Genomic DNA, 22,924 nt, shown 5'->3' with positions numbered 1-22,924 from the left:
TTTGCCATTTAGAGCTACATAAATTGTCCATTGTGTTAAGACATCTTAGGTGCTTATCTATTATCTTACCAACTGGCATTTAAACGGTTTCCAGTTTGTTTTGCTACTATAAATAGCACTACTATGAGCATTTTTTTTTCCTTTGGGATTAATGCCTTATAAATTCCTCAAAGTGGAATAATGAGGTCAAAGGATATGGAGTCTTACATAACTAGTTTCTTACATATTGTCTGAAAGACTGAATCCTGAAAAACCGAACCAATTTATAGTGCCCTAAGTCATACAGATTGGTGTCTTCATAGCTGTCAAGTTTAGGTATTCTGTTTTTGCTAGTTTAATTACATATTTAAAGAAAGTTAATTTCTTTAATTGCTAGCGATCTTTTCACTTTCCATGTGACAACAGGCCCTATAAATTCCCTTAAGTGTGATCAGCTATAGCTTGAAATTAAAACTGTAATAATTATAATCTACTTGTCCAATAATATTTAAAAGTAAAGATTCTTTCCCCCACTAATGTGTTGTTTCTGGTGTTTCTCCCATTAAGTTCTTTTTTTTTTTAATTTTTTTTTCAACGTTTATTTATTTTTGGGACAGAGAGACAGAGCATGAACGGGGGAGGGGCAGAGAGAGAGGGAGACACAGAATCGGAAACAGGCTCCAGGCTCCGAGCCATCAGCCCAGAGCCTGACGCGGGGCTCGAACTCACGGACCGCGAGATCATGACCTGGCTGAAGCCGGACGTTTAACCGACTGCACCACCCAGGCGCCCCTCTCCCATTAAGTTCTTATAACAAGTTTAAGTCTACTTCTGGAATTTATTCCAGTCCATTGGATTCTTTTCTGTTTAATTCCATGCCACATGTTTTTCATGACTGTGACGTCATCTAAAACTCTGGAAGCATAGCTCTCCTTATTGCCTTTCTATTACAAAAAAAATTCTCATCATAAGAAAAAAAATTTTGTAGCCATGTGAGGCAATGGATGGGGCAATCATTTCACAACGTATATGTGTGTCAAATCATAATGCTGCACACCTTAAACTAATACAATGTTACAGGTCAATTATACCTCAGTAAAACCGGTGACGGGAGGTTCTTTGAACACTGGTCTGCTCTTTTCTTTCTTTCCTTTTTTTGTTTCAGTAACTACTTACTAAATGCCACTGTGTCCAAGGCAATGTGCGGGGCCAGTGTGGGGCCATAAATGCCTGTCCCGGAGTCCAGGAAGGGAAGGAGTGGCTCCACCAGGCAGGTGGCAGTGATGAAACATGAGAGGAGTTCTAGAAAGAAAGGCTTCTTCCAGCTGAGGGCAACTTGAGGCCTCAGGTATGAGCCGGGACTCGGACCTGTGGAAGCAGGCACTCCAGGCTGGGAGAAAAGCCCGAGCAGAGGCCGCGCTGGGCAGAACACCAGGGCCATCTCTGCGCGACACCAAGTAGGTCGGTTTGATTTGTGCCAGGGGTTGAAGAGAAAGGGTAGAATCTGAACTCAGCAGGCCCTCAAATTCCCAATTCTGAAAGTTGAGACCTTGTTCTGTTGAGGATTAAACCTGCCTTTTAGGAACAAATGTGGCAGCAATGCTGGGCTCTGCACTGAGGATGGAGGGGAAGACAGGAGGCAGAGACCACGGATGCAAACTGAGTGACAAAGGCCAGAGGAGGAGAGGATTTTCAAAAAGTGTCCATCCGTAGGAAAGGAGTTTCTTTGTACACCCCTTCACCAGAATCCTGGGCACTATTAAGGATGTGGCAGTGGGGCGCCCGGGGTGGGGGGGGGTGGTCAGTCGGTGGGGCATCCAACTCTGGCTCAGGTCATGATCTCGTGGTTTGTGGGTTTGCGCCCCGCATCGGGCTCTGTGCTGACAGCTCAGAGCCTGGAGCCTGCTTCGGATTCTGGGTCTCCGTCTCGCTCTCTGCCCCTCCCCCACTCGCGTTCTGTCTCTCTTAAAAATAAACATTAAAAAAATTTAAAAAAAAAAAGGATGCGGCAGCTCTCTAGCCTGTCATGGAAAGACCCACAAGAATATTATAAAATAAAAATTACTTTGTCACATCATAGAGTATAAAATGAGGCCCCAACTGTCTAAAAGGAGTATTTATGTGTGTGTGTGCATATGCATAAAAACCGGAAGATGACCCCATGACAGGGGTTACTGTAAGCTGTGGGCTGAGGGGAGGGAGGACCCCAAACTGTTCTTGTTTCACTTCCGTGTGAAACAAGACACTTCCGTGTGAAACAAAAACACTTCCACCGAGCATGCATTCTCTAAACCGAGGGTATCGACAGCACCCCCACGCTGCAAGGTGAGGCCTGAGGAGGGTCACTGAAATTAATAATCCGGAAGCCTAGTTACCATGACCATCGAGACGCAGCACGCTACAGTGGCCGGGGGTCAGGAAGCAGCTCCATTTGCCGGGGACTGTCTGGGTTTTCACACTGAAAGTCCAGTCTAGGAAACTCCTCTGTTCCTACGTGAAGGTCAGCTGGAGAAGCTTCGTGAAGAAGGGAAGTGAAGAGGGAAGGTGGGGGATTGAAGGGTTTTAGGAGCAAGAACAACTGAGGATAGGATTTTTTTTTTCCTTTTGGATTTAAATTGAGGTTCAGAAAAAATATGGTTACTTTCAGGCACTCAGAGTAGCCGGCGAAGTGTCAGTGTCACTGAGATGTAACGGGTTTAGACCGGCTTTGATCTCAAAACAAAAGTGCTATAGTTAGGATCTCATCTGTTGAGGACTGTTTTTTCACATTTAAGTCCCTTGGTATTCATGTTCTCCTTTCCTAATAATAATGAAAATAGCAATAATTTAATACGGTTTGCTAGGAAATTGACTCCGTACCAGGCATGCATCTCATACACATATTATCTCATCTCTGTGTAATATGATACCCCTAAGGAGGGGGTTTTGTTTTATTTTTCCCCTTTTACAAATGAAGAAACTCACACAGCTGGTGAGCGGCCTTACCTCAGTCCCGATTTACATTTCTGGAGGACTGAGGGGAGGTGGGACATTCCTGGCCACACCTTGCTCCTGCCTCAGTCTACACTTGGGCCGGGTGGGGGGACCACATGAGCTTCCCCTTCCGGACACTCTCGGGAGCGTGCCAGGAACAGATGGGAATCTGGCTTCCTGTTTTTACCTGTAGGAAGCTCAGGACAAAAGTGTGTCACTGTGTCATCCCAGAGGTGACCCAGAGAAAGAGATACAGAGAGGGCCCCCCACCCCATGCTGGGGTTTAGCCCCACGTGCAGTGTCTGGATGCTGGTCTCCCCTTAGCCCAGGTGAGCCCGAGGCAGTGACCAAGACTCCTTTGTGTCTTTCCCAGCATCCTGAGCCCTTTTTTTTGTTTATTTATTTTTGAGACGCAGAGCATGGGCAGGGGCGGGGGGGGGGGGGGGGCGAGGAGCAGAGAGAGGGAGACACAGAATCCGAAGCAGGCTCCGGGCTCTGAGCTGTCAGCACAGACCCTGACGTGGGGCTCGAACTCACGAACTGTGAGACCAACACCTGAGCTGAAGTCGCATGCTCAACCGACTAAGCCACCCAGGCGCCCCTAGGTTCCTGAGTCTCGAAAGGCAGAGTGTGGCAGGAGCCAGGGAGGAAGAAGGGAAGGGCATCCCGGGGCAGAGGAAGGTTCAGGGGAGATGGAGCAGACCGTGCTAAGGACAGGGGGAAGGTGTGGGGGCCGGGGGACCTGGGAAGAGGCTATGGTCTCCTAGCCATCATCTAGCAACACAACCAGAGTTGTGGGGGCAGAATGCACAGTCAGAGGAACCGAAGTGGGGAAGGGCAGGGCTGAGGTGAAGCAGAGAAGCAGCCCCCCCATCCCCCCACTCCGCGGCCAAGCAGGATGGGAGGGGTCTGCACAGTCAAGGGGAGAGGAGGGGGAAGGGCAGGAACCCCCCTGGCGTTGCCCGTCAGGCCACGTGTGAAGCTTGGGAGCCGACTCAATCTGTCCCCTAAGTGGCTGGAGCTGGCTGATGCCGGCAGGTCCCCAGGGTCACAGATGCCACTGTGTGGCCTTCACCCAGCCTGCCTGTTTACTGACACCACTGAGGAGTGAGGAGTAATGGGGATCTGCAGTGCCCAGGGTGAGATCCAAGAGCTGCATCACCACTGCCATGGCCCACCCCACCCAGATTTATAGGATCCAGTCATGGGAAGCGGCCCCTCCCATCTCATGAAGGAGCAAACAGGAAGGGACTCTTCCTGTCAGCAGTGCCCAGGCCCTCCAAGTCCAGGGACCCCCACCAGAGGGGTAGGCGGAGGTGGGCTCAAAAGAAGAGGCCACAGCCATCCCTGCTCTCAGCGCAGCCCCACGATCCTCGGACCAAATGAATGAGCCTATGAATCCCTAACCTTTGGGAAGCTGGGGTGCAGGGCGGGGGGGGGGGGAGGAGGGCTGGCTCCTCCTCCATCAGACCCCTTCCGTCACTCGCTTACGGAGGCCTCCTCAGAGGGGGCATCTCAGATATCCTGAGGACGCTGAGCAGGTCTCAGTCCCTGTGTCTTGGGCCCCGTGGGACTGGGGGAGAGACAAGCCCCCTGACACAGCCAAGGTATAAATAAACACAGGGTTGCCCGCTCTACCGTCTTCCTAGGGTTCCTCTCAGGACAGACTCATCGAGAGGATGCTCTAGAGGGCTTAGAGCTAGTGGGGAAAAACCCACCCAGCAGAATTTTCCAGCCTTTCCTAACACATACCACGTAATTCGGAGACGCAGCATGTTCTGGTACTGAAGTGTTCAGGCTCAGCAGCCACACCTGAGTTCGCATCTTGCTTTTACCACCTTCTAGGCTGTGGCGGTGTGCTCTCGAGCACATGACTTAACATCTCGCATCTGCTGACTGCCAGTGGTGGTGGTGACGCCCTCCCAGGGTTGTGAGATACCAGAGCTGTTGCCTATAAAGCCCTGGGCGAGGCGCCCGGCCCATGAATAATGGTAGCCATCGCTGTTATCACCTCATCCCTCCGCAGGGTGCAACAGGGCTTAAATTAACGGTGAATCCAAACGAATACTCTTCTGAGAATTTCATGGCACTTCTGAAATCATCTCATCGGCCCAAATCCCTGCACCATGCAAGCATCAGAAAGGGAAGATTTCTCTAATGTGCACTGATGGGGACAAAGACCTGGGCTTCCTCCTCCCCTGCCTGCGCCCTCGCCTTGTCCAGGTGAGCCTGAGGCGGAGGGCCAGCTCCCCAGCATCAACTGCGGCTCAAGCCAGGCGCCACCCCGGCCCTGGCAGCCCACAGAAGGCAAACGGGGTGGAGCAGGGAAGATTGGGTTTTGGGGGGCTGGCGGGTAATAAGGAGGCCCTGAACTCTGTGACTCACCAGGAGCGGGGCCGGAAGTGCAAGCTATTTGTCTGGCTGACTGGCAGCAGCAGGGATACCTGCCTGCCTCTCGGAAGGAACGTCTCCCTCCCTGTTCTCTAGACAGTGGTCTGTCCCCACAGGAAGACCTCCCAAGGTCTCTTCACCCTTCAACCTGGGTACCTGATCTCCAGGACCCCAGCAACCCTCTTTCCAATCCGCATCCCGTTCCTCCTCTGTTCAGAAACCCCAGGGGGTCCCTGGGATTCCCCACCCCCACCAGCAAGTGGTTCCCCCATTTTAGCCTCCCAGCCACCTGGCCCGCTTCCCCTTTCAAGCCTCTCCTCCACCCAACTCACCAACTCTACACCCCAGCCTAGCAAGCTTCCACATCATTCCCAGACAGCTAGCCCACCTTCCGGGTCTCCCTCTCGGCTCCCCTCCCTGCCGCTGCAAAGCCTGGTCCCACAGAGAGCCCTGGGGACCCTTTGCCCCACTCAGTTTCTCCCGCCTCCAACAAAACTTGCTCTGAGGATGCGCCTTACACTCTTCTGTCCCTTCCACCACCCCACCCCCCCCCCCAAGTATCTGGTTCAGCCTTGAGCAGTGAATGCTACAAAAAAAAACAACAAAAAAACAAAACAAAACAAAACAAAAAAACCCCGCACCAACCCTGCAATTAACAAAGAGGTCTTCCAGCCACACTGTGTGGGGCACTCCACGGAGCTGGAGAAGAGACGGGTTCTGCCATCACATACCCACAAAGGCACTGCCAAACTGCTGCCTCGCTGCCCCCAAGGGGCGCTGTGGTGCCCCATACTCTCACCCCACAGGGCTCCCCTGCTGGTGGTCAGACAGCCACTCGCAGACAACCCCCACCCCCCAGGGTTGAGTTCCGCCCCAGCACACTGGCCTGCCAAGCCCAATCCATCCCCCCCAAGCATTTCCTGGACCATTAGGATCCTGATGGCGGTAAACTGTTCCCACCCGTGGCTACCAAATTCATCAGGTACAGGGGCATGAGGAAGGACTGCGACCTAGAGGAGCGGCATTCCGGCCGAGGGAACAATGATGTGCAGGGATAGCACTGGTAACAACTTCTCCTTCCCGTCACTCCACTGCCGCTGTGGGGACCCGTCCCCCCACCGCCACCTCCCTGCCCACACCTAAGCTTCGTGCGGGGGTGTTCAATGCGATGCCACTGGGAAGGGGCCCCTCTGAGGCTGTGGGGGCTACACGTCCCGAGACGCAGTCCGAGGGAGGGCAAGAAGAGGGGGGACGGCAAGGCAGAGGGGATCCTCTCCCCCTCCCTGATGGGGCCTCTCCCCAGGCATTTCCAGCTCCCTCTGTCAAAAGCTCCATGAGGGAAAAGGCCGAGTCAGCATCTAGGCCACCACTCTCCCAGGGCCTGACTTTCAAATGTGCTCTTGGGCTGTTGGAAGGGCCATCCTCCTCCACCCCTCCCACCCTGCCTCTTCGGGGATCCTTCACAGAGGAGCAAGACACAGGCAGGAGGGCAGGGAGGCAGGGGACAGCGGGGGGTAGGGAGATGCTGCCTGGTTTGCGTCTAACATTCAATTCCAGGTGGGTGTGGAGTTCAGTGGTGGGGGGTGGGGTGTCTACATGGCGTGAATGTGGGTCACTCCAAACCCCATCGCTCCCATCCACACAATCCGGACAGCACAATCGGGCAAATACGGGTCTTGGTCCTCTACGTCACACTGCCCAGGCCAAGCAAGCAAGCAAGCATCGGCCATGGCTAGAGAACCCAGACCCTCCGGGGGGCTGTTTGGGTTTTGCGCAAAACTGCAAACACTGCACTACTGTCCCCTTCCACTGACCCCCATCCGCAAATTAAACATAAAGCAAGATGAAGCTGGGCCCAGCACTGGGGCTGTAGTAACTACACTCCCGGGAGGTTCCAGCTTTGACTCCTGCACCGCCCCCCCCCCACCTCCGGAAGTAGATCTTTCCCTTTAGTTCTCAGATTCTTGGTGAGGGGTCTGTCTGTCCCCACACGTCACTGTCACCCTTTGAAAGAGCAGCAGAAAGAAAAGGCACAAGTTCGGTTTTTTGTTTTGTTGGTTGGTTGGATTTTTGCATCTTTAGCAGCTTTTTTGGGACCCAAGGTCTGTCTACTCTGGAGGGGTGCCAGTTTGGTCAGAGCCACCCACACACCACCACACACACACACACACACAGTGCCCAGCTTGTCGCTGCATCCTGGGGGCACAAAAGTGCCCCACAGTGTTTCCTTCAAACAGTGAGGTTGCCACATGCCACAAGCTGTCCTTGAAAAACAAGTGTGGAAAAGAAAATATAAACGCCCCCGAGATGCCAGGAAGGGCAAAGGAGCCCTTACGAATAATTCGAAAACAATAATAACGTATGGGTCCTGGGGCAAAGCAAGGAGACTGGCCTGGAGGGAGCCTCTGGTTTCCCCGGACGCGCCCTGCAGGTCTCCGGGCCCAGGGCAGGGCCGGCGCCGGGTGGTCCGGGAGGGCGGGCGCGGGGGTCCTCCCGGAGCCCGCCCTCTTCCTCCGAGGCAGCTCGAGACCCCCGAGCTCCCCTCCCCCGCCGCCTGCCACATCTGGTTCCACTCAGGTCCTCCCCCACCTCCCGGCGTGCTCCTCCTCCCCTCTCCTCCCCACCCCGCTTTCAGAAAAGCGGAGACGATTTTTAAAAACCCAGTCACACACACACACACACACACACACACACGCACGCACGCACACGCACACACGAACACGCACACGCGCTTCTGGGAGAAAAAAAAAAAGGAGGGAAAAGTCGAGAGCGGCCCGCTCCCCGGCGCCCCCCCCCTCCCCCGGCCCGGCCCCCAAAGTTGGCCAAGTTGGCAGCGCCTTACCCGGGAGGGCGGCGGCGGCGGCGTCCCCGGGGGCGCCGGGGTGGCCGAGGTGCAGACCCCCGAAGAGCAGGACGCAGCGCAGCAGGTGACGAGACCAGGGCGCGGGGCCCGGCCGGCGGGGCCCCATGCCCGCGGCGCTGGGGGACGCGGGGACCGAGGGCGCACGGGCGCGGCGCGCGGTGGCAGCGCGGGCGCTGGGCTGTGACGACCGCCCGCGAGGGGCTCGCGTCTTCCTCGGGTCGGGACGAAGTGATGCCTCTCGGGGAGAAGAGGGGAGGAGGAGGGAAGGAGGCTGGCCCGGAGCGGGGGTGGGGGGGGGGCGGGGAGGGAGGGCGGAGGGAGGAGCGCAGAACCCGGAGGAGGGTTTGAGGGGTAGAGGGGAAGGGAAGCGGGCAGCGTGGGATGGGAAGGGGAGGAGGCGCCGGCGGGCGCGGGGCCGGGGCCCGGGCCGCAGAGAGAGCGCCAAGGGGGAAAGAAAGGGGAAGCGGAGAGGAGGATCCGCGGGGTCGAGGAGGACCCCGGCGGGTGCTCTTTCTCTCGTTCTCCGTCGCCCTCCCTCTCCCCGCCTCGCCTTCCCTCTCTTCTCAGTCCGGGCTTGGAGCCCCAGACGCTGCGTCACAGCTCCCCGGCTGGCGCGGGCGGGGAAGCGACTGCAAAAGTTTCCGCAAACTTCACGGCGTGGCGGGACCTGGGCTGCGAGGCTCGCTGGGGCGGGGGCGCGCGGCCGACCCAGGCGGCCAGAGCCCGGCCGCGGGCGCCCCCTCTATCCCGCCTTTCTGCGGACGTCTGCTCTGGCGAGCATCCGCTACCTCCACGCCTAGGAGGACCCCTGGTCGGGTCTGGGGGGAAAGGGGCGGAGCCCAGGGCTCGGCCACCAGGGCGAAGATTGGGGGAGGGGGAGGCAGGGCCCCCGGCAGTGTGCGGAGCGCAAACACTTGCACGTCGTTTTAGCATTTACGCGACCCCTGGGTCAGCGTCCTTGGCGCAAAGGGGTGCAGTGCTTTTGCTGGTTGGGGTTGCATCCAGAAACCCAGAGAAAAATCTGTCCGCTGAAGACAGACGTCCTCACTCTTACCAGCAACCATACTGCTGGCCGGTCGCAGAGGGCCGAATGGAAATTTCATAAAAGGAAAGACAATCCACAGTTATTCCGTATTATGCAACAGGTCACCGCAGTGCAGAGCACTGGATTGGGAGTCAGGATGTTGGAGTCTAGCCCCAACTCTACCTCTGATTCCCTGAGCAACTCTGGAAAGTCGTTTGGGATCTCTGGGCTCAAAGGAGGACTGAGGCATTCAGAGACCCTAAATGCAAAGGAGATTCACGTTCTCCCACCACGAGTAATCCAATAAAAACACTAGGAAACTGTAATATAAATTTTATTGTTTCCTGGGCTGTCCACCTCGGTGCTATTTTTGGAAATAGGGAACTCAGCTTTTTTTTCTTCTTCTTCTTCTTTTTAACTACCTTCAGTAAATCTTCCCCTCCCCATCTCTGCAGTAAGAATACCGGGCCAGAGATGCTCATTTAACTCTGTCTCTGCTGGGCTGAGATTCTTGGCAAATGTCAGTCCAGAGGCTGCAGGGCCCCAAAGTGAGCACCCGTGTGAAATCGCCTACAGTCCCCTGGAAAAGATTCCCACTATCCATACTTTGGCCCTAAAAAAATGGTTAGCCACCAGGCCAGGGGAGCCCCTGGCACTGCACAGCTGGCTTGGGGAAGTCTGACAGAACCAAGTGACTTCTGGGACACATCTTCGTGATGTGGCATGTCCCAGGACCCCAGTGCTCTGCGGGTGACTGGCCATGCTGGGGCTGCCTCAAAGATCATCCTCTTGGCCTCCCCTGTTCACAGTCCTTCTATCTACAAGGGGTTGACGACTGGCCAGCTTTAACTAAGCTGCTCTTTTTCTGTCTTGAGAGGCCAGATCACAGGATGCTTTTTCTCGAAGTCATCTTACAGGCTGCTGACTTATCTTTGGATGTGCTGGCCGCAGTCCTTACCAAAGGGTCCCCTTTCTTCTGAAGGGGAACTCAGGCAGGGTACCCGAGGAGCCCTCCAGGTTCTGGAACAGGGCCGGTTCGACATTCCCCACCATTCCTGCCACCAGCAGGGCAGAAGCCAACTACCTGACCTCACCAGTCAATCACGTGGGTCCAAAAGGCCCACTACTTGCCTGCACAGGACACAGAGTCCCCAGCACACAGGAGATGCTCTCTCATTTCTTCATTCACCCACTTCATGACCACTGATTGCTAGCCCTGTGCTAGCTGCTGGGGGAACAAAGATCAGCCAACGGTCGTAGCCCTAGAAGAGTTTTGTTTAGTGGGGAAAATAGACCCAATTTTTGCCATCCTCCAGGCAGAGAAGATGGCAGGCAGCTCGGGGGCTGAGGAGCACAAGTGCATTGCGCTCGCGGGGACAGATGTCTGGCCAAGTCTCTGAAGCCCTATTCTAGTCTCTGCCGAGCGTGAGACTTCCTGCTCCAGTGTGTCAGGGTTACATGCTGTATTCTGCTGACTGTCTGGGCCCACATCTGCGGCCACCATCTGTCTTAGATCTTGAACTCGGAGGGCAGAGAGCTGGGCCATGTCTGGGCAGTTCTCTTTGGAAAATCCGGCCGGTCCCCCACTGCTTCAAGATCCTGCACACCATCAGTTGATAACAGAACATGGTCACGGTCTGCAGGAGTGGTGGGTGTCCTGAGAGGGCTAAGGCTTTCAATGGGACCCTTTACTAGCACCCAGGCCCTCCTCTACTTCCAAAGGGCCAGTGTCCTCTGTGCCTACAGCCTCCTCACCATTCCTGTTAAAGCTCAGCTGAACAGCCATTTATTACTATGTGTCAGGCATGAGGCTAGGTGCTGGGACTTTAGTGAGGTCTGTGACCTGGTCTAGGAGAGTTCTACCTGGATGGTATCTACTGTGGTGCCATCGATACTGAGAAATGGCTCTCCTTCTGAAACAGCCAGCAGTAGGCACTGTGGGTTTGTGGATTTCAGCAAAACCAGTTCAGTGAGTACAGAGAGCAGACTCTGGAGTCAGAAAGACCCCAGTTCGAATTCTGACTCTCTCCCTTACCAGCCTTGCGGCATTCAGTGTTACTGAAGCTCTGAGTTCATGATTCCTATTATAAATGAGGCAACAATTCTTACCTTGTTCTGACAATTAAACGTGACGCATAAAGGGATGGCACAGCCCCGGATAAAGATGTTCAGGGAATGTTCGTCCCCTCCCTGCTTCCCACCTTCGCCATTTGAACGTCAGGGTGTCTCCTTACTCCTTATCCCTCACCCCGCCTGCCTCTCCAGCCACCCATTAACCCCACTGTCCATGAGAGCTGCACAGGGCAGTTTTATCAGGATTGCAACACTGGGGGCTTTCCTTTGGCTGAGAGAATACAACCTCCCCTCCCTGTCTGAACATCTCATATTAAATTGTATACAAAACTGGTGTTCTGGAGTGTAACCGTGGTCAATGCCCACCACGGCTGGCTAATGAATGCACGCCCATAAATCACCAAGCACGGAGCAATGGGATGAGTCCGGGCCTGGGGGCTACCGCTGAATTGGAATGCCAGCTGTCAGTTCTCACCACGTTTCCCTGAGCAAAGTCACTTCCCTTCTGAGCCTTGGAGCCCTTGGATGTGCACTTCTTGGCATCATTACTCACTGTGCTTCAGGCTCCTCTCGCATTAGTCTCCTCTTCCCTGGTTCTGGAGCTCAGCAGCCTCTCCAGACAGAGGGTGCCCGGGGGATGCAGACCTCTGGACACCCCCAGCAGGAGGATGTAAAGAAAGATGCAGTCGGTCCTTACCTGGAGAAGAGGGTGTGAACCCAAAGGGGCAGCCATGATTTTCTTCACCCGGGACCTTTCCAAGCCAGGGGAGAAGTCTGGCCAAGCAAGGGGCTGGCTTATGCCATTCCCACCCTCTCTCTCCTCTCCCCACTCTTCCTACAACTCAAACTCCTGGGTCTCCACTCAGACAAACCACCCTTTGAGTCCATGCGGCTACTACCCCCTCGTCCGCAGCACTGAGGATCTCAGAAAGGACTGGGCTATAAAGGGAAGAAAGGCGGCAGATTGGGATTCAGACAGACCCAAGTTTCAAAGTTTGGCTCCCCCTCTTCTAGGTTGTACGACCTTGGGACAGTTAACCTAAAGGAAGTATTTCTCCCATAGCAACATTACTGAGGAATCTTACCACTCTCTCTTGACTAGTCTACCCTATAATGACCACAGATACAACCTGAGAAAAACTCTGTCCACTTTACCTTCTGTTGGAGAACACCCCCCGCCCCCGCCACCCCTACTCCCTGGAGGGCTGCTGAGTTTGTATCCATTGGCTTTCAGTCCAAGGCCTATATTAGAAGATGGTTCCTTTAAAGGGATCCAAACCCTAGGGGTAGGAGATGATCACTTCACAACCCCTCCAAGGAGGCAAGTCGTGCAGACTCCCTCCCCAGGAGATGTGGACCCCCAGTTGAACGAGTCCCCATGACAGGCCTTCAGAAGTCGCCAGGGCCTTGGAGTTAAGTTCAGAGCAGGTGGGCCAAGCAGAGCCCAGGTCGCAGGCTGCAGCAGAGGCCACAAATCCATCGTCTCCAGGATCCTCACTGGCTCCTGTCTCTGTTTGGAAGGCTTTAGCAGGTCAGGAGCAAGCTGGCCAGTGGGGCTTCAGAGAGGAGCAGAGCTTGGCCTGAGGTGCCAAAGTGGGGATGCCAGAGCTGAGCTGAAGAACCAGCTGCAGTTGGATGGGATGTAGTTTCCAGAACCCTCTACGGCCCTACCCAGCTGGTACCAGGGCTTAGGGGAAGAAAAATGCCACATCATCCTGTCTGCTCTCAGGGGCCTCTCCCAACCTGGAGCTGCAGCTCCTCTGAGCCTGTCCTTGCACCGAGGGTAGGGCTGAGGCAGGAGTCGAGGCCCACCCTGGTCCACAGCACTGGCTAGGCTGGCTGCTTCTGCACCTGCCTCTTCAGGAGGTCATCTGACGAGGTTCCCTGGTCCTTGCCTCCCTCTGCCCAACTCAGGGAGGACAGGCAGGAGGTTTACTCTAGTCTCAGTACTTGACCTTCCGAAGCAAGGCTGGGCCCAGTCTTAGCCAACAGCCTCCTGGGATTCTTGCGGATTCTGGCCTGGAGGCAAAACATGCAGGAGGTGGTTTTGCAGACACAGAACCTCCCCTGACCCATCCTAGACCCTTGCTGGAATAGAGCCCCTGACGAGAACAGGAGCCAGGCAGCTGCATCCAGCTGGCCCACCATCCCACCCCAGCTCTGAGAGGCTAGCCAGACCTTCCAGAGTCCCGACTGACACAGTAGTAAGTGGACCTGTCGGGGCCCCAGCAGATGGTAACCAACATTTAAAAAAAAGAAAACAGTAGGGGCGCCTGGGTGGCGCAGTCGGTTAAGCGTCCGACTTCAGCCAGGTCACGATCTCGCGGTCCGGGAGTTCGAGCCCCACGTCAGGCTCTGGGCTGATGGCTCAGAGCCTGGAGCCTGTTTCCCATTCTGTGTCTCCCTCTCTCTCTGCCCCTCCCCCGTTCATGCTCTGTCTCTCTCTGTCCCAAAATTAAATAAAAACGTTGAAAAAAAAATTAAAAAAAAAAAACAGTAAATAACAGAGTATATTGCATGTTGAGCTAAATTCTGTTCTGTGAAATATGTATTGGGTTGAGATGTTAAGTGCTTTTTACTGTGGGTCCATCAAATTTTTTTTTAAATATTGGGGGGTGGGGAGGCGCCTGGGTGACTCAGTCAGTTAAGTGGCCAACTTCTGCCCAGGTCATGATCTCACAGTTTGTGAGTTTGAGCCCCGCGTCGAGCTCTGTGCTGACAGCTCAGAGCCTGGAGCCTGCTTTGGATTCTGTATCTCCCTCTCTCTGACTCTCTCTCTCTCTCAAAAATAAACATTAAAAAACATTTTTTTTTTTAATTTTTAAATATTTGGGGCACCTGGCTGGCTCAGTCAGTGGAACATGCAACTCTTGATCTCAGGGTCGTGGGTTTGAGTCCCATGTTAGGCATAGAGTGTAATTTTTTTTTTTTTTTTAATATTGCTGTTGAGGACCTGGAACCAGCTACTTCAGCTCCCTGGCTGGCCCTGCCCAGTTCCTATCTGCTCACTCCCTGACCGGCCCCAACTTCTCCTCTGTCTCCTATCTGAGGTCCCCCCCACCCCCACCACTGGTACAGTCCTGGGTCCCTAACTACTTCATCCTTCTAAGCAGTCCCTAGGCTTACCGAGGGCTCAGTTCTCCTGGTGCCAAACGAGCACATACACATAGCAAGGCAAGAGTTCAGGGAAAGGTGTATAAGGCGATGTGAGAGTCCAGACACGGGCAGGCTGGCCGCAGGTGATGCCAGAGCCAAATTTTCAGAGAGGTCAGACAGCCAAGGCAGGTGAACAGCATTTGCAAAGGCCTGGAGGTATGTGGGAGTATTGGCGGGGGGGGGTAAGGGGTTGGAGGGGCAAACATGCTATATGGGAAGAGCACAGAAAGTGTGAAGGACCCTTTGCAACAACACCCACCCCTTCTCATTCTCTTGAATTCTGCCAGGTTTCAGAGCCCCCATCTCAGCTTCATGTTCCCACTCCTCAGGGACCCCATCTTGCTCTTAAAGAATTTACTGGCTCCCATCTTTATTGCATTTAGCTTCTAAATTATAACCTTCCTTAAAGCAGGAGCTGAGTCTGATGTACCTTTTTACCTCCCACAGAGCTTAACCCAGCATATTATACTGTTTCGAGTAGATGCTGGAAGCTTATAGAACTGGCAACTGTAGCTCAGAGCGTGAGCACTGGGCCTGCACACGCAACAAGTTCAGAGTTGTGACCTGAGTCTAGTCCACACTCCGGGCTCTCCTGTTGGTTCTGGATACGGTTGTGTCTAGCTAATGTGGGACGAGGAGCAGGGTTAGCGTTAACACTGTGAACAGTGTTCTGAAAAGAGTCTGTGGGTATAAAGACGGAAAGAGTTCTTTAAGAGTCTGTAGGTATAAAGACTCCTAAAATACATTTGTAAGGAAGGCCTTCTTGTTCATGCTTCCCAGTGGCATGCCCTTTTCTCAGGGCATGGAGCCAGGCTGAAGGGCTCAGGTCTGGCTCTAGAACAGGTTCCTTTTAGAACAGGCCAAGGCCTTCACTGGGGGAGCTTCTACATCCTGCAAACCTCTCTCTAGGGGCCCCTGTGACATAGAGCCGGCATCTAGCAACACCCTTTGACTTTTACCTTTTCAGTTGCCAAAAACAACACATCTCCCACTCCAAGCCTGACAGCAACTTGGGAGGTGCCAAGGCAGAGGGGGCCATTACTGCCGGTCCATTAGGACACCGAGGGACAGGAAGACAGCAGTTGGCCAGGGCTGGGGCGTGGGGCAGGATTTTCTATTTCCTCATCTATAGATGACATGATCAGAATACGCAGGAACCTGAAGAACACGTGTTCTGTGAAGCCATGCCCCCAGCTTCCCCACCTCAGTTCAGTTCTGGCCTAGGACTATAGAGAGAGAGATGGTGCTCAGGCCAGCTGGGCCTCCAGCTAGACTTCTAAGACTGGCCGTGAGGGAGTGTGGGAGAGTGGAACCCTAGGTTCGGGCAAGATAGCTTCCAGCTGGGAACCGAGGTACAGCCTTCACCCACAGCGGTCTGCCCAAGGATGGCACTCGGAGACTCCACCCCCCCCCCCAAATTTTCAGGCTTGTAGTCCCTCCCCATTCAATCCTGCTCGACCTACTACCAGTCACCAAATCTCTGGGACTCCGTTTCCTCATCTGCAAAATCAGCGAGATACTCCTACCTTGTCTACCCCTGGGCTGTGAAGCAACACAGCTGAAACTTCCCTACACGGCACCAGTGCTAGAGCCCCTTCCCCTTGCTGATACTGCCCACTGCGCCCCACAGCTGCAGGTGCCTGGAGGCTACTAAGGGCAAAGGTTACCCTCCGTCTCCAGCCAGGCACTTCCCTCCAGACAGGGAGGCCCGAACCCACAGGCCCGAGGTGGGTGGGGCCGAGTCAGCCTGCCAGCTGCTGTCTGACCCCTTGCTGCCCACAGTGGGGGTCTCCTGTCCAGTGCCACACACACACCCTTTTGCTGACTCCAGCCTGTCTCGGGCCCCTGCTGACCAACCCCAGCACAATGGGTCTCTTGTATTTCCTGCCCCTCCCAGGTCCCACTGCTTCCCTCTGGCAGGTTCCCCCAACCCACCCGCAGAGCCCCGCAGCAGCCAGAGTCCCTAACCACTCTCTCCTTAACCCTCTTCTCCCTGCAAACTCTCTGCTTCCTCCACCCTCACTCCATCCAAAGAGCTGCAGTCCCAGGCTCTCCTCACTCCTGATCCAGAGTGCCGGGCTGGATTCATGGGCCCATCCAGGTCTGACCCAGGTCGCAGCTCTTTCCTGCAGCCCTGGACCCCACGGGTAAAGGAAAAAAATGCTAAGTTAATTCACGATAAAGTGCCGGTGAGTTGTTATATGTTTTCAGAGAAGACCAAGGATGAGAAGCTTTGCCCAAAGGAGTGAATGATTCCTGAATAGTATGTTAGGTACCAAGGCACCAGTATAAGAGATGTTGTCTGGCCACTCCTGGGGCTCCCCATAACGGAGTATATATGCATGAACATATAGAACAGCCCAGAGCAGGAGATAGATTTTCATCTCTAACACAGAAAATAAAACAGTCATCTCTGTCTTCCAGCCGGGTGAGTTTTAGACAAAGCCTGACAGCCACCCTCTCCAACTGCCCCATCCTTGTTGCTGCAGCTGATAGGAAGTCAGGAGGACTTGTGACCCTCAGTGCTCCAGCCATCTGGGAGGCAGACTGGGGGCGGGGAAGTGCTGAGAATGTGAATATCTAACAGGTTTCAGGTGATGCGGATGCTGCCGGCCTGGGCACCACACTGGCCTCTTAGCCATTCCTCCCAGATTCAGCCAGAGCAGTCTTGGACCCAGGGTAATAAGAGACTGTTGAATGAACCTATACAGGTTTGCAGGGAATCTCAAGCCTAAGGTGTGCATCACTTACCCAAGGCAAAAGGACCTCCTGACCACCTGGCAAGTAGAAAGGCTCTGACTCTTCACCAGCAAACCTGGGGGTTTCAGTCTCAGCAATCTTACTCACTGATCTTGTGATCCGTCTGCAAACCACATTTTTTACTCCCCTCTTGCGTGCCAAGTGCTTTACATACCCTATTTCTATTCTTGACAACCATGCAAGGAGCTATCCCTGAAGCTTACAGAGGTAGGATCTGAACCAGACCTACTTGTAAAGCCCGCAATCTTAACTTCTAGGTGATTCTGCCTTAAGAAATAAAAAGAGAACAGCTAATTTTAGGAAGCAGAGATTTTCCATACCTCAACTAGTGTGTGTACCACGTCTCTCCCCCACTTACCCCGGGGCTGATTTTAATTACAGACTGAGCTAGCTTGGGCAAGTAGAATGATGAGTAAGTGGGAGGGGGGAGGGGTAGAGATTCTCAGAAAGCAGAACTCCCCAAGGTGGGTCAGGCTAGTTGTAAATGTCGCCTTCTTAGAAGCGAGGAGCTGGACCTGAAGATTCTTCTAGCTCTAGCATTCTAGGAGATGACTGTGTTTAAAGAGAGTTTTTTTCTAAATGAGGAAACCAAGAGCTCCTTGACTGCTCACCTTCTCACCTGGAGGAAAACCTGTCCTCACAGCACTGGGGGAAAGGCAGAGGATAGCAGGTGTGTGTGGGTCGGCCACACAAGTGGGGTACATACCGCTCTCAGCAGCAAGTCTCCATGTAAAGCTGCCCATCTCCTGATGGTTAAGTTGGAGCCCGATTCATTCCCACCAGAGCCCTGTATCCCTTCCCTTCCTGGGCCCAGAGCCTTCACCCCTGGGTTGCAAGCCGATGGCTGTGGGCTTTCCCTATCCTGTTCACTGCTGTATCCCCACCAACAAGCATTAGTTGCTGGCACACTGGAGGTACGAAAGGTGTTCTACGAATCGACACATGGCCATCATGCCTGCGATGTCCACTGGGACTCGGTCAGCTGCAGGACTCCCCTACCTACCCGCCCCCTGTTTGAAGCTAAGAACTAGAGCAAAATCAAGAGGCTGGGAGATTCACTTCTTGAAACTTATTTTAATATCCTCCCCACCCCACCCCCCAAGTTGGGAAAGTCCAAAACAGTCTGACTGGATTTAATTACAAATTAATACACATTTTTTTTTTTTGTCATTGTTTAAAGTAAATCAGTTGTGGCAATAAGGGATCATCCTTGAAAAAAGTGAAACCCATATTAACAAAATATGTCATGGAAGAACCCCACTTCGTGATTTCACTGGCTACTTAAAAGTCTAGAAAAAGTCAGCGTTCCGCATGTTCTCCGGGGCTAGTCCATGCAGTGGAAAGAGGCCTTGCCCAGACTCAAGCGAGCCCCGTCAGCTCCAACCAGGCCCCAGACCCGAGGGAAGCGAGGAGACAGGGCGAGGGGAGAAAAGACAGATGGACAGATAAAGTCCTGAAGCTTCACTTCTAACTAAGCACATGGGGAGAAGGCGGCGGGAAGTTAGAGGGACGGCTCAAAGAAGCGGCATTCTTTCAACCTTAAGAAAAAAAAAGGTCTCGCAAAATCACTGCACGAGAAGAAAACAAGGAAGAGAACGTAATAATGCTGAGTAAGTCTGGCCTTCTCCGTCTCTTCACATATGCAGACACCATCCTCTCAGGGTTTTCAGGGTCGTGCTCAACCCGAGACCCTGTAGGGACTCTCTGCTTAACAGCTTGAAAGTAATGGTTAAAAAAAGGTACTACACAAACACACACAGACATAGATCATGTGTGCAACCCGTGCATAGACACTTGCGATTATGATAAAATGGAAAGCTGGGGGCACCGAGGACTCCTGGACCGACTTCCTTCCGTTCAGAGTTCCGCAGACCATATCTACCCACAAACATCTCTCCAACTGGGATTACCCCCTCTTCCCCTAAGATCTCCCGGTACTGGGGAGACTGGGGCAGAGCAGGTCCACAAAACCAACAAAGGTCCCAGCGCAAGTGTCACCAGTGACATTTTTCACACGTGAAAGACAGACTACAGTTATCTGAGAGCTCTCTGCCCTTCCTGACTGCCCTCCCCCTGCCCAGGGAACTCGCATGCCTGAATGCTGCATCTTTAAATATTTCTGGCTGAGCCCTCTTGCCACATATGTCAGTAACATTCCAAGCTGGCTACCACATGCTCAGGCTCTGGCCTCCTCCCCTCCCTACTGTCGAGTGCTGTGCTGTTTCAAGGGCACGTGGGGCCGCACATCTCCCGTTTCAGCTCTGTCTTCAGCTGATCACACATCTCAGAAACGACCGAATGTAAAAAAACAAAACAAAACAAAAAAACAAGAGCTCCAAAAGAACGTTCATATTCAAAATGCCTATCTCCCTGCAATTATTTTTTTAATTCCACTTGATCAATCTATTAAGGTGAGTTAGACAAAGCGAGTGTGCACATGCACACACAGACACACACATCAGCGCACACCCACAAAATTTAGAGGCTTGGAGGTTGTTTCCTGCCAAAAGATCTAACAGAGGAAAGCTTATGAGCTGATCAAGTTTTAATATCGTGGTTAACAAGAAAGTTACACCATTTAGCAAGCACACAGAGACCGCAGGTAGGACCTCCTGATCCCTGGAGCATTTGGCTCCCTGGCCCATTTTCTGCCTACCTCTGGGACAGTTTTTTGATAGTTACTACATTCAGAGAATTCAAGAGGACTGCATGGACAGATGAACCTTTATTTAAAAAAATAGCACTTCAAATAAATTAAAAGGGACAACCGTCAAGTGTTCAAATTGTGAAGAAATAGTTGAAAACCTAGAGACTCCAAGCTGCGGGCTTCTAACCTCGTTCTTTGTCCAATGGCAAAGCCCCACACATCTCAGTCCTGCCACTCGACGTTTTCCCTACTGAGATGAGGGAAGCAATTGCAAACAGGAGACCAGACGGAGGAGAAAGCTGCATCTGACTGGAATGAACATTGCCACGTACTTGCTAATACGGGTTTCACTTTATGACCAAATGTATTCTTTCAAAAATAAAAAAGGGGGGAGGGAAGCTGCATGTTTTTAAAAATTGAAATTATTTAGGGATAAAACACTAACTCTAGTGCCTTTAACGGGCAATAGCAACTTTTTTTCCTCCGAAGTCAAACACCATCCCCAGCTGAGCCTTTGTGCTACAAGCTTTTCAGGAGATGTTACCTAAACTTTATTAAAAGAAAAGAACAAGTTTAAATATAGACACTGGACTAGCCCAGTCTGTATTTTCAAGTCCACATTCTTCATCTGAAGCACTGCATCAGGGACCCCCCTGAGTCTGCATGTTTTCAAGTTCACAGTACATGGAACCAGTTTTTCTTTTTCATTTTTTCCTCACTCAGAGCAGCCACACGTAGTGGCCGTTGACGCCGGAACCTCGGGCGGGGCCTTTTCCTACGAGGCCTGGCCAGAGCTGCCCAAGGCTTCTCCTCAATGAGAATCGATGCTGTCATGCTCTATGGATGGGAAAAAAGCAAGAAAATAAAAGCACCTGGTACAGGTTTCATGAGATCCATTCGGATTCGCTATGTTCCAAACCCGCTGCTGAATGCCATTTGTCCACTCTGTGTGTGTGCTGAACAGTTTGCAGCCTAGGAGTGGGTCTCAATTCGAAGAACTGTTATTGGACGCCCCCGAGGTCGATGCAATAGCAGCTCCAGCAGGGCTACTCGTGGAGACCGACTTTCGGATGTGAGGCAGCAAGTAGGGGTCACAGGCCAGCTGCTGGACATCGATGCGGTCCTCCTTTCGGTAGGCCAAGCATCGTCGAATAAACGCCTGAAAGGAAAGTTTCTTGAAGAAGCCTGAGGCAGATAATCCTGCTGCTCCCAGAGGGAACCCTGAGGCTCTGTGGCAGCTGCCAGGGCCCAGGCCCAGAGCAAACACCCTCTATAAAGAGAAGGGGCTCGGGGCCTTTCCCAGAAATCACGCCCGGAGAGGACCAGGCAAGGAGACACACGGGCAGCAGCATCTCTCTGTGACCACGGGCTCCTTCCCTGACAGAGGCACCTGAGCCATTCCTGAGTGGGAATGGGGCATGACCTGGCCTCTAGAGACCTCTGCCCCCAAAGCACAAAGACCAACGCGAAAATCTCTCTGCCTTGGACGGTTTACACAGGCACATCTAACCTAATGGTCCTGCGTGTACAAATCACGGCCTCATGTGAACTCGCCACATCCTGAGGAAGTAAAAATTGTAATGACAAACCACCGCCACGTGCAGGGTGAGGAGACCAACACTAACACTACGACGTGTCACAGATTGGTAAATGCTTGCCTTGTGTATCACATTCTCCCCTAAAAGGTGATCAAGCAAATGATGAGGCACACGCCTACGTACTAAAGAAAACCTGAACAGGACTTGTTTCCCCAAGAGCTCTGCAGACAGAGAATCATGCTATGAGTGGGGTTTCATTCAGAATCCTAATTTAGTGGCGCCTGGGTGGCTCGGCTGGGCATCGACTCTTGATTTCAGCTCAGGTCACGATCTTGTGGTTCCTGAGTTCAAGCCCCACATCAGCCTCCATGCTCTCTTTCTCCTTCTCTCTGCGCTGCCGCCCCCCCCCCCGACCCCCCCCCCCGCCGCCGCTTATCTGCACCAGCTCATTCTCTCAGAATAAACTTAAAAAAAAAAAAAAAAAAAAAAAAAGAATCCTAATTTACTACCAACATGGAAGCTTCCTTTGTGCTAGGTATGAAGGGCTACACAGGATCAGTTTCTATGATTTGTATCACAGAGGCCCTTAAACAGATGGTTTATCTTTTCCTATTTTTTAACCAGACCATTTTAATCAAAGTCTCGTAATGCAATTATTTTAAATACAGGAATTGGACTTTTAAAAATCTAAAATGTCATTATCACCCAAAGATCATACTTTACATTCAGGTGATCATAATGTCCCAATGTAGGGTCCATCGAGGGTAACAAATGTCTCATTCTGGTGCACAATGCTGACAGTGAGGGAAGTTGTGCATGTGTGGGGACAGAAGTACATGGGAATTCTCTACTTTCTGCTCAGTGTTGCTATGAATCTAAAACTGCTTTAAAAAATAAAGTCTAACAAAGTCTATTTAAAAAAAAATCCAGGGACGCCTGGGTGGCTCAGTCGGTTAAGCATCCGACGCTTGATCTCAGCTCAGGTCTTGATCTCAGGGTCGTTGAGTTCAAGCCCGGTGTTGGGCTTGGCACTGGGTGTGGAGCCTACTTAAAAAAAAAAAAAACAACCTAAAACACGAAATGTATTATTTTTTTCCCATGTTTAATTAATAAAACACGTAAGTATAACAACAATCCTGGTTTTCCAAAATAAAAAATACCTGTAGGTAGCTGCCTGATTAAAGTATTTGGAAGATAAAAATGCATTCACAGAAATAAACTTAATAATCCTTGGCCTTTAAGAACGACCCTTCTTAGTGAGATATGTGACACGGTAACTTGAGTTAAATGGGTTACTTTGGGTTGGATACAATACTGGTCAAACTCCCACCTTGAACTTTCTTTCTACACAGCCTCCAGGGCAGGCTTTTGAAACAGCCATCAGATCACACGGCTGCCTTGAGTAAAACCTTCCTATGCCTCCCATCTCTCCCATCTCGGTCTACAATCTGCCCTGCAGCCTCTGCCCTGCCTACCACACTCTCCTCTGTTCCTCCTGCATCCTCTGCCCTGCCTACCAC

At 52.6% G+C, this 22,924-nt stretch overlaps 2 protein-coding genes across 13 annotated transcripts in view; both read right to left on the bottom strand.

Moving 5' to 3' along the window:
- MRC2 (mannose receptor C type 2) overlaps positions 1-8,442 on the bottom strand; it is a 51,817-nt gene extending 43,375 nt beyond the window's left edge. For both annotated transcript variants that reach the window (XM_023244718.2, XM_023244719.2), the window contains exon 1: positions 8,186-8,442. In XM_023244718.2, coding sequence (XP_023100486.2) covers positions 8,186-8,312 — 127 coding nt within the window. In that variant the 5' untranslated portion in view covers positions 8,313-8,442. The remainder of the gene's footprint in view (positions 1-8,185) is intronic.
- Positions 8,443-19,925: 11,483 nt separating this feature from the next.
- The window catches only part of TLK2 (tousled like kinase 2), a 114,481-nt gene continuing 111,482 nt past the window's right edge, over positions 19,926-22,924 (bottom strand). For 10 of the 11 annotated variants that reach the window (XM_019818056.3, XM_023244581.2, XM_045045077.1 and 7 more), the window contains one exon: positions 20,559-21,025. In XM_019818056.3, coding sequence (XP_019673615.1) covers positions 20,852-21,025 — 174 coding nt within the window. In that variant the 3' untranslated portion in view covers positions 20,559-20,851. Of the gene's footprint in view, positions 21,026-22,924 lie in introns of all 11 variants that reach the window. The other variant, XM_045045075.1, reaches the window with a different exon arrangement.

Source organism: Felis catus, chromosome E1 (assembly GCF_018350175.1).
Source record: "Felis catus isolate Fca126 chromosome E1, F.catus_Fca126_mat1.0, whole genome shotgun sequence".
NCBI classification, from domain to species: Eukaryota; Metazoa; Chordata; class Mammalia; order Carnivora; family Felidae; genus Felis; species Felis catus.
This window is presented reverse-complemented; position numbering and strand designations above follow the sequence as displayed.